The following is a 12,517-nucleotide window of genomic DNA, read 5'->3' as shown; positions in this document are numbered from 1 at the left end:
TTCGTTTCATTATTTTTATTACAATCTATTTCACTATTTATAAAGTCAACGAGCACATTCGTGCTGGAGCTATTACTGTCTTCAACATTATCGGAATTATGAGGCAAAAATAGTCCTGTCTTAGGACACAATTGTAATTTTGGTAAATCTTCTTGATATGTTTTAACAACTTCGTTATTTTTCCTTAAGACTTCTTTCGTTGATGAACAATTTTGCGGTGTTAAACAATGTTGATACGATTCGGTTTCTTCTAATTTTTCTTGCTCTTGTTCAATTTCTTCATCAATACTTAATTTAAGCGGTTTATTGAATTTACATTTCTCTCTTTTCTTTTTATTTTCCAACTTTTTATTTTTTTTCTTCTTTTTGGCTTTTTTGCTTTTATGTTGTACGGATTTGTCCTGAATTTCAGCATGACAGTCCAGCTGTCTATCATTTGATTCATATAATCCAATATCAACATTTTGTTTGTCATCTAATTTAGTATTTCCTTCAATTTCTTGATTATCAAATTCACGTTTGATCTTTAAAAGAGGTGCTTGAATAAATTTGACAATCCTAGAAGAAGCAGGGTCTGTTCGAGGAATGGCTTTCCATCCATTTGTTGTTTTTGTTATGCGTATTCTGTTGCGTTTATCATAATCTTCACAGCGGACTTCAACTATTCGAGTATCATCTTGTTTCACCCATAAAAAAATAGGATTAACCTTTGCCGGTTGATTATTTTGATTATCTTTAACAATTTCGGTGTTACTCTGTGGTATTGATACTTGTTGTTCTATTGGTTCAGAGTCTTTTAAAGATTTTCTAACACTATTTTGAGAAGGCTCACTTGTATAAGACTTTGGTTCATTCTTTATATCGCGCAACAAACACTTCGCTTTATTAGGATCTTCTACATTTAAATGGCCAAATTTGGATTTTTGTCGTCCTTGTTTTTTGTTACTGCCCTTGACACGCCTACTACTTGGCTGTTCTTCAAACACAAGGAATATATCGCGGGCAAACTTTCTTCTTTCAGATTTTCTATGTGTTAAAGGAGCATCAATTTCTCTTTTAACTACATTTTTACATTTTATATTTGATGGTTTACCACTAATAATTTCACTAGATGGAACAATGATATTACTAACATCATCACCTTGTTTTGGCATCATCATATTAGGAGTTAGAAAATTTTACTTATTTTGGATTGTCATGATTGTGCATATATATTATCCAATTTGTAATACTTTTCTTCAACTAAATTGTAATTTTTGTTTTTTTATGGACAAATACCAAGAAATGTTTTGTTTTCTTACATATTACTGAATTTTATTTATTGTTATTAATCCGATACCCCATTTTACTTTATTTTTTATATTCACAAAATCGATCCAATTTTGTATATATCATAGTCACGAAAAGACTGAACGGGCGTATAGGTATTTTTCAACATAACATTTGAAGTGAAACTCACAAACATTTTAAAATCAAGTACATCATGTAATTTTAGTATGATGTATATATATTCTTAAATCATGCCGCATGTGTATAATTATTAATTTTAACTTTATTTTTTGTCCTTTGATATACTATAATACTTTGTAAAAATAGAATCAAATAACTTAATATCAAAAAAAGTAATACTAAACTGCAGAAGAGGAGCTTCTTAACTTGTCTGTTGTCGAATATCATATTCGAATTTTATTCGAAATTGTTAAAAACGTCAAATTGTAGAGTAGCATAATAAAAGAATTTAACTATTTTGGGTTTTTTTTTATTATGTTTATTTTAAAGATGTAAAACAAAAAATATGTTTTAAATATCATTACAAATGAATATCGAAATTTAATTAAAATTATACATTTGACATGGCTAGTAACCAAAGAATACTTTACGAATAATAATAACCGATACTGTTTTTGTAACATGTATCATTAAAAATGCAAAAACAAAAGTTTTTGAGATGTGTCCCACTTTTGGTTGAATTTTCGTTTTTTGTTCTTTATTATTATATAGAAGTGTTCGACCATTACGTTAGTCGACTAGTTCGAGGATAATTAATATTAAATGAAATATTTCGATTAAAAACTTTATTATATGCTTGAAAATCATTCAACTGTTGAAGAAGTAAACTGCTTTATATTTCTTCTATTTTCGTTTTATTTTGTACCAATGACAGAGTAGGTCATTTAATAATGATTAAGCAAACTTAAATGTTTATTTTAAAAATATGTTGAAATGTGCTACAAGGGGTGCTAATTAGCATGACAATCAGCAGCGTGAAATCGTAAGCTTTTTGATATTAGCCGTAATTTTTGCTTTTAGAGTTGTTAAAAAAAACATTAGGTCTGGTTGAAACAAATTGGCATCACTTTTAAAATATGTTAAATGCTTGTTTTTTTTTGTGGTATACACAATATGAAATATAAAAATTATAAACACTAAAAATTAAATAATTTAAAACAAAATAAATAATGAAAGAGCAATGGTAAGCATTTTTTATGTTATTGCTTTGATATATTGCAATTTGTTATTATTTCTGCTTATATGATTTTAATAAATGACTGGAATCTTGCACACAATTTTGTAAATATTCACAATAGAGTGATTTTTGAATTTGGCTGCACTTAAACTTAAGACTTAAAATTTTTGCGAGTGAAAATTAATTCTAAAGATTTTAAGAAAATTGTTGTTGCTTCATATGTTTCCTTTTGTAAGTTGCAAGTATTTTTTTGGAACTCTAAAAGAAAAAAATTACGGTTATTGTAGAACTAAAAAGGGAGCGTAACATCTCTGTTGAAATGAAGAAATTATACACACACTTTACTCAAACATCTTCTGTCTAGCAAAACTTGTGCTAATATTTAATACTGTATTCACACTAGAGTCATTTCGACACCAAAATAAGTTAAAATCAGGAAAATGTGTATGGAAATATTGACAGCTGAAAACAGAATTGAATCGTAATTTCTACAAAATCATCTCATTGTACAGTAATAACTTGTGTAAATAGTTTTATATAGTTATAACGAAACTGTTATATATCATATATACAAGCTATTTATCGCCTGTTGAAATCTGCAAACGAAAATGGCGTTGGATTGGGCATATGCTCCGCAAATCGAACGAAAACATCGCCCGTCAAGGACTTCGATGGAATTCTCAAGGCAGAAGTCGACGTGTCGGCGCACAAGCAAGAACATGAAGAAGATCAATACAATTAGAATTAGAAGCTGCAAATTACCCTTGGAATGACATCAGCAGTAAATCGCATAAAAGAGTTCGCTATAAAAGAATAGTCGAGACTCTATGCACTACTGCGAGATGAGAATGACAGAAGAAGAGTATCATACGTGCAAAGTAATTATTTTGTGAAAGTAGTTAAAAAGTGCGGACATATGGTAAATCTGACAATCAAATTACAATAATTTTTTGTTTAATCGACATTTTTGCTTTTTGATTTTAGATATCAGTTTAAAATTTTTGACTGCTTTAATTACAAACAAAACTCTCTTGTGGATCCAATATTAGAGACTGTAGAAAAAAATATCACCAAAGTTATACACAGTCTATTGTGAACCTTCTTTGGAAATTTCAACGATTATTTCAACCAGATATTATTATATTATAAAAATATACAAAATATTTTTAAAATATTAGAGTCGACATCAATCGTTTGTAGGAATTTATTTTTTTATCGAATCTTGAGTTTTTTGAATTTTAATGTAATATTAAAATAATAATCTTACTTATTTAAAGTTTAAATTTTATTAAAATTAACACCATTTTTATATTCATACAAATATTAGAAAATTATTTTGATACATTTTTTATTTTAAAATTTTTTTTTAAATTTTAATATATGAAAATTCAGAAAAAATACCTAAAGCTTTCACTTATTTTTAATAATGGAAATACAACAAAAATGTTACTAACATGAGCATATCTTTTTCAATAAAATTAAAATAAACCACAACATACTCTATCAATTATTATTTTCCTTCTTCTTTGGTTGTCAAATCGTTGATTCTTTTTAGTGTTCATGGTTGCATTTTCTTTTAAATATTGCGGTTGCTTTACACCATGTTTCACTGCAAGTAAATCAGTTAATGTTAATCAAATTAAGATTTGATCGTTTCCATTAGCATAAGTTGTGTTATGTGTTAGAATGATCTGTAAAAATTCTAAAACAGGTTTTGTTTGTTTACATTTCAAATGTTAGCAGAAATATTTAATTTTGTATTATTAGCAGAAATTAATTAATTGATCGTGAAACACGAAAAAAACTGCAAAAAATTTTGTTTATAATATTTATTTATTAAAAAAAAAATATTTTTGAAAACTTATCACTTGATTTTTGTTTATTTACATATTGTTACAAGTTTCATATGTCAAATTTTGATCATTTTCCTTTTGAGAAAAAAATGTTTTTGGTGTAATTATCCTTAATTTAGAAAGTACGAAACTTCTTTGTACTGCAACTTCATTAGTGGCTTAAATCAAGTAATGCTTTAATGAAGCAATGGGAACATACTATTACACAAACAGCAAACAAATATGAATTGCTGATTACTTTTATTACTTTACCAGATCATGGTTTGCTGAAACCCAATTCATTTTACTTACTGTACTAAATGAAAATTTTCCAAAATAAAATTAATTAAACACTTTGAATGTCAACAATTTATGAAATCTAGAAGACAATTGATTAAATTATTAAAACATAAAAATAAATGATTGAAAATTTTCCAAAATAAAATTAATTAAACACTTTGAATGTCAACAATTTATGAAATCTAGAAGACAATTGATTAAATTATTAAAACATAAAAATAAATGATTGTTTCATAATCAAATATTGTTTTATTGGCATAATCAAATATTGTTTTATTGGCATATATATTAAATTTAATGGTTCATAAACTTCGTTTTTTATATTATAATTAATTCAACTTATATCTTAAAATTTTGGTTTTAATTTATTAACACTTCTGTGTTTTAATAGTTTTATAAATATTTATAGTCTACAGTATAAAGATAAACGAATATAAAACCGATTCGAGAAGTAATATTCGTTAAAAAATTTTCGTAGTCGATTTGATTGTATTGATAAATAAGTTAGTTGTTATTTAATTTCAGCTTTTTTAAATTACTTAATTAGAGTACAAAAATATTTAATGCAGTATATTTTTATAATAAATAAATATTGAAGAATCAACAACTAGAAAAATGCTGTTTTTACTTAATTACAAACGTATCTAATTAGGTATGATATTTATTCTAATATACATGCTATTACCTTTATATTATATACATACATAGTAGTACTTCAAAGTGTACGAGCGTTGCGATATAGAAGCAAGTTTGGGTGTATACTCGAATTCAAAAATTTACCTAGCGTGTCTACACTGCCTAGACTTTGGTAAAATTTGTATGCAAATATTTGCTTGCAGACATAATTCGAAAACAAATGGTTTGTTCCACGAGATAATCGTAGTAAAACTAAGAGCGTAACACAAATGAAGTGCCAAATTTCGCTCTTTACATAGATTTTCATGGAACAACCAAAACAGCTGATTAACAGATCAACACAAATTTTACTTGAAATATAATGTACGAGTAAAGTGTGTGTAGCATTTTCAAATTTCAACATGGATGTTCCATGAGTTACTAGTAGCTCATGGAACAGACCTAATATGTACTCGCATTCGATCATAAAAATATTGCCAAAGACCTAACATGTACTCACATTTGATCATATGGGTCTTTGAGCTATTCAAATAACAAATCTGCTATTGTTTATTTAGTTAGTTAATAAATTAAGTTTTGTCATTTTCAAAAACAGAGCAATAATTGTTCGAATGTAAAGTGATAGAATATATTCAAGCAATTCGCAGTTCATTGTGTTAAATGTTCGAATGCAAGCATACCCGGTTATCTAAAGAAGTCGAACATCATTTGAGGCACTATTATATAGTATACATATTTCTATTTACTATTTTCGGATAATTCTACATTTTCCAAGTTATGAGATCCTCGGTCGTACCACCATCTTAATATTATTGTTCTTCTACGGCGCACTACTAGGAAGATAAGTGAAATTAAAATTCCTTGAATTCCATTTATCATTTCTAATAATATTAAATAATTCTCCGGTCCAGGTGAATAAAATGTGACAATTTCTAACATCCACGTTATCACCATTATTAAATTTAGCAGACTAATGCATTTTGCGCTGTGACAAATAATCATTAAAACAATTAATACAATTAATAACAATTAATAACCCTATAATTTGTTAAAAATATATGTGTATACTTACTCTTTCTTCACTTCTTCATATTTTTCTTCATCAATTTCAGTGTTAATGGTAAAATAAAATTTTTTTTCTCTTACAGTTGTCTCCCGTTTTTTTATCCTTTGAAAACCAAAAAATGATATAACCAATACTAAAAAGCTCAAAAATAATAAAGTTGATACTGGCGGAATGAAATATCTCTGTGATTCACGTATGGCTAGAATTTAAGAAAAAATAATTCATTAAGTGGATAGAACATAAATTTAAAAAAAATTTGATTTTAACTACTGAATTAGAAATCTAGAAAACAACTACAGTACATATTCAGTTATTGCAACCTAATAAAAACCAAGGTTGTTCCAAATACCCAGTTATTGCACTTACCGAGGAAAAACTCACGTAACGGATCTAACATCAGAAATAGGTAGATACATAATAGAACTAGAAATTTCTTTTATTCTTATATTATAATTATTGTACAAATTATATATCTTACAATGTTAGGACCCATTATATATACATCCATATTTATTTATAATAAAGAATTATATAAATGTAATTTTAACTTTTTTCAACAAAAATATTTGTAATTAATAATTGCTTTCTATAGCAAGTAATACTTTTCAGTACTACTTTTTCTTTAAGTTTTTTTAAAATTAAAATATCATGTAAGGGCATTTCATTCTATAGGTTTTTCAGAAATCTCTAGATTTTGCGAGTATGATCTGAGATCAATTTTATAGTAGCACTTCAATTTAAAAAACCAACTAAGGTGTCTGACACTTAGGAAAATCAAAAGAGCAGTATTTTCCAATTTGGGAACCACCTCCTACAGGAGGCTGTTCAGATTGGCAATTCGAAAACTTGAACTTACCCATGTTAGTTTCATCGGTTTCAATCTGTTTGATATAATTATTAATGAAAGATATTATAAAGGACATAGTTTGTATTAACTCTGAGATTAGTTGTATAGGAATCTAATATTAACCACGATTAGTTCTATTATGTTATTAGTTTGGCACAAAAAAACTGATTCTGATTAAATATATCATTTAGTATCTGACAACTAATACCAAGCAAAACAGACACAAATCTGCTACCGCATTACCCATAATTTTGCTAATGTTCGGTAAGACTAGAAAGGTTCCTGTGTGTGGTGTACCAAGAAGTTTGTTCTAAGAACCACAAAAGGCAAATTATTAATTTGAAACAAGCAAAATTTTGTGCCTTGCAGTATATGTAATTTCTAAAAGAATTAGTAATATTAGTGATTTTAAGTACAGTTGTCATCTAAAATATATGGTGAGCAGAATATATAACTTTTGCAAAATCAAAATTACATTTGTTTTTTCTTTTATATACGTTTAATTATAAGTTTTTATCTTCCATTTCATAATATTGAATATAGCAAAAAACATATTTATTTTACTTACATTCTGTTAAACCTTGAAGAAAGTATGAAGGCATTCCTGGTAATCCTTTCTGTGCTGTTAATATTACCAAAACAAGGGGTCCAGTAAAACATATTAATATAAACACAATAAAATTGCTGTATACAAATGTTTTACTATTCCCTTTATTCATTGGAATTTTGATCCTAAAGAGACATTACAATAAAATGGAATTGCATATATTAAAAACTATTTATGGCAACAACAAAATATATTTATAAATATATTTATCAGAATATCTTACCAAATATTAATAAGAACATTGCAACAAAGACAGAAGAACCAAAAGAAGTATGAAAGTACAAAGAATTGCACAATATATCCCAAATTTAATGATTTAATGCTATATATATGAGCCAACGAATGAAGAAAATATCCAATCGCTAAACATAACGACATTGAACTTAACGAAAGCCCATGCAGACTCCTTAATTCTTTAATGCTCAAATGTAAGTAAGCCAGAAATAAAAGACATGGAATTGATATTAGCATTAAGATTGCTACAGTAATTATTTGTCCTCTCTTTAAATGCTCCTCTACTTGAGTAATACAAATAAAAGCATATGTAGTTCCTGATCTGTTGTCTACGTCTAAACAATATTTTTCCTCAACTGTGTATGAAGTGTTTGCGTATTCATCCATAATAAGTAATGAACCATCTTGTAAAACATAAAATATGTCATCCAGGTTATTATAGACAATTGATCTAAGAAATTATGAGGTGTAAAATGCATATATAGATTATTTTATTAAAAAATCTTATTCAACTTACGTATTACATGGATTTCCAATTTCATATAGCAAGGATATTTCTATTTCATTGTCTTCAATACAATTATCATATAGCACTACATTAATAATATTTGGTTTAAATTCCAGCCGTGACGAATCACACATATTATTGTTCTGATTTTCACCATAAATGCTTAAACTTTCTCCTATAGGACAACACTTTTTCAAACGGGAATTTGATTGTTTAGATGGTTGGTTTTTTAATTTTTCACGCTGCGAACAATCTTCAGGATGGTAATTTTTCTGCTCTTCAGATTTATTAAACACATCAGACACTTCATTTGAAGCAATACGTTCTATATTTTCCCTAGAAATATTTAGCACTATAATTATATATGAAATATGATCAAAAAGTAACGGAAATGTAGAAAATATGAGTATTATATCTTACATCTTTGTTTATGTATTGGTTGCAATGCTACCCAGTAGAAAACGGATCGATCCGTCATCGAAGACGTCTTCAAGACATGGATACATACATGAAGACCGATCGATCCAAATGTATGACGGTCTTCGAAGACGCTTTCATACAAATTAGCCAAATGTCTTCAATGAATTTTTGTGTACATGTCTCGAAGACCGTCTCGAAGACCATGTCTTGCATAACGGACGCATTCGACAGAAAGTTGTGCGCTCTTAGTGGAGTGCTCATATAATTTTTTCACGCTTTTTTTTATTTCTACTCTTTTATTGCACTCTTTAAATTTTAAATGAATTTCAATTTTCTCTTTAAATAAGTAGAAAGAAATTGTTGTATTTTGTACTTTTATTTATTTTATATAATAATTTCTTACATTACATTCAAAATTAAAAGTTTTAAAAGTAAATTATAAATTATTATAAATTTTATTAAGATATTAAAAATAAACTAGTAAACATAATGAAAATAATTTTAAATAATTAACTTAATATAACTTGACATATCTAAAATTAACTAAAACTAATATAAAATAATTTATAGCATTTCGCTATCATCAATTGTTGAAGTTTTATACGTTTTCAAAAGCGTTGAAGAGGATTTTGGTACAATTAAACCTTCTGATCTTAAGAGTTCTAAAATATCATTACCACAACGCCTGTTAATCCTGTGTTTTTTAAATATAACAGCTAATTTTTCACAAGTGTTTTTAGTTTTTTTATTTTCAACATCCTTTGTTTCGTTTCTTAAACAACTTTCACTGGAATTATTGTCTTCAATATTAATATCAATATATTTTCCAGGAACTAAGTCAATATTTAATTTGTTTTGATTTAATTTCTTTTTTTTTTAATATATCATAGTTTAATGATTTTGTTTCTTTATTCATTTTGATTTTTTTAATATTTATTTCACAAATGTTTATTTACTACACTTCAAAATTATTGCGTCACTTCATTTATAAAACATAGCGTCATCTGAGGCAAAATTCAAATAAGTTGCTATGAACACTAAAAATGAGAGAGAAAGCAAAGAAAGAGTATTTACATTCATGTTTTGAGCAATTGTTTTGCAAATTTGCTTGAACATGCGGACGCGGTATCAAAGACCGTCTTGAAGACAATGTCTTCGAAGACCACTTTTTCTACTGGGTAATTACATACGAGTTGATTTTATGCTTTGCTTGTATTTGAAGAGCGAAAAAGCATAACGTATATTAGTGCCTTTGGGAATTTTTTTGATTAAAGAAATGTCAGATCATAAAGTTTATGTGAAATTTTATGCTAAAAATAAGTAACATACAATGAAGTATTCAAAATATTAAAAAAGACCGCTAGACACGATATGATCTCAGGATCCCTAGTGCCTTTGGGAACTTTTTTGATTAACGAAATGTCAAATCAGAGAGTTTATGTGACACTTTATGTTAAAAATAAGTTACATACAAAGAAGTATTCAAAATATTAAAAAAAGGCCTCTAGACATGATATGATCTCAGGGTCTCCAGTACTGTTTTAGTACTGGCAATGCACAACTTATCATATGTTTTATATACATATATATTTCATATTTCATATATAATCCAAATCCGAGAAATTTTGTATGTATATATAATATGTAACAATTCTAAGATATATATAAACTGAATTCCTTTATAAACATATGACCGGCATATACAATATATTATATAAAAACAAATCATACTTACAAGAAATTATTTATTGGTTGATAGTTAGTTTGTTCTTCGGAAGTGATGTTAAACGATGGAAAATTCAGACATAAAATGTTATTCAAAGAAATCAAAATCAAGACAATTTGGATCGGTTTTATTAGCTGAATCATTTTGAAAAATAATCTGTAATTAAAGCAATTAATATACCACTGACTTATTATTATTATTATTATAATACATTATTATATATGTATATATGTATATATGTTATATATGTTCAATGTTGAAAACGAGTAATTCTATTCTTTATATGGTCTTCGAACAAAAACGTATGAAAACAAGGTCGCTCGGTAACTCACGTAATTAAAAGTTTGCATATATGTAAATTTCAAGTTCTTGCCATTTACAGAACTTGAGATATAGCCATTTTAAAATGTGTCTACAATGCCAATTCCTAAAACCCAATGGGTCCATATATCCTAGGAAAAAAATCACAAAATTTTTTCCCCAGATGCGGGTACTCTTATTTCATGAAAGGAGAACACAAAAAAAATTTCAGTCTAATCGGAGATCATGAGATCAAAAAGGTGTCCGATTTGTAAAAGAATGACCCATATGCACTGTACTATCAAATCTAAGGACAACCAAAACATTTCTTTTCAATTTGAATGCAAATATTTTAAACAATGGGTCGCCGGGTACGTTAACATGAAGCTTGAGAAAGTTTTTAAAAATACAGATATTTATTTTAATGTTTGAGTGTCATGAGTGATATAGTTATGGCTATTTCTAAAATTCACAATTTGAATATACATATACTATAATTTAGAATTTATTTTAAATACCATATTTTTAGGAACATTTTCAGTAACTGTAACTGCCTGAATTATGTAATTAGTTAGCGTGTTAATGATGATTTAACTTAGTAGTCTAAAGTAATTGTGACACTGACATTTAATTTCATTATTCTTAATTATTTTTTAAACCGTAATGAATGTACTTAAATTTTAACTTTTTTTTAGTTTTTTTAAAGGCCTTTCTAAATTGCACTTTATTTAAACTCATTAGAAGAAGTCATGTTTCAAAAGAACAACAGTTTCTGCTTTAATTAATGTCTTGGGGATCACTTTTTCACTGACTTGGAAAAGATAACAAAAGCAAACTTATCGGATCTCCTCAACTTCATCTGAATAACAAGGATAACTGAGCAACTCGTCACTACCGTCAAAATTTTTGAGGGCATCACAATGGGCAATATATGTCTCCGAATGGAAGTGCTGTCAACTGTTAGCACGCTGTCAACTGAACCTAACCTAAACTTTTGCTTTAATTTCTAAAAATTTTAATTTAATTTATGAAGTCAATGATACCTTGCATATCTTCAACAAATCCTGCTACCTGAAAGTAACGTAATGTAATGTAATAATGGAGATCCTAAATGGAGATTCTGTGGATTGTAGTGGTATTTCTTTAAGATATGCTAAAAACCAATTCTCTTTAAATTCGGAGCACAGTTAATAAACAGTCATTTTTATGACCCTCTTTATTTTCAAACTTGCACTGATTATAACATGATATGTATATGATTGTTCATTTAGAGAAAACTGAATTGTTCTGAAACCGAAAGTAAGCAGTCGCCATTCAATTGTTTTAGCAATACTCGTAAAGGTCAATAATGCGGAAAATGGTTTTGATGCAATATTTTAATATATCGAAATAAAAAGAATATTAAGTAGCATTAATTAATGTTAATATTGAAAACAATTAATAAATATAAGTTGTAATTTAACGTCATTTCTAAGACGGAAGTAACTATTATATTTAATAGAAACTAGTGTATTTCATAAAGAGGTTTTCGAAAAGAAGTGAACCAAAACTCTGCGCTTCAAATTTAGCAGCAA

At 27.3% G+C, this 12,517-nt stretch overlaps 1 protein-coding gene across 1 annotated transcript; it reads right to left on the bottom strand.

The window, feature by feature from the left end:
• Window positions 1–4,974: 4,974 nt before the first annotated feature.
• Window positions 4,975–10,799, bottom strand: LOC119672254 (probable G-protein coupled receptor Mth-like 14; the record flags this gene model as incomplete). Its single annotated transcript, XM_038083263.1, is given in 6 exon segments — window positions 4,975–6,220; window positions 6,308–6,500; window positions 7,717–7,880; window positions 7,979–8,440; window positions 8,507–8,833; window positions 10,653–10,799. Coding segments are annotated over 6 exon segments (1,527 nt in total). The 3' UTR covers window positions 4,975–5,973.
• Between the last annotated feature and the right edge of the window lie 1,718 nt (window positions 10,800–12,517).

This window comes from Teleopsis dalmanni, chromosome 1, assembly GCF_002237135.1.
Source record: "Teleopsis dalmanni isolate 2A chromosome 1, ASM223713v2, whole genome shotgun sequence".
NCBI classification, from domain to species: Eukaryota; Metazoa; Arthropoda; class Insecta; order Diptera; family Diopsidae; genus Teleopsis; species Teleopsis dalmanni.
Note: the sequence above shows the minus strand (reverse complement) of the source record. Positions and strands in the feature narration are given on the sequence as shown.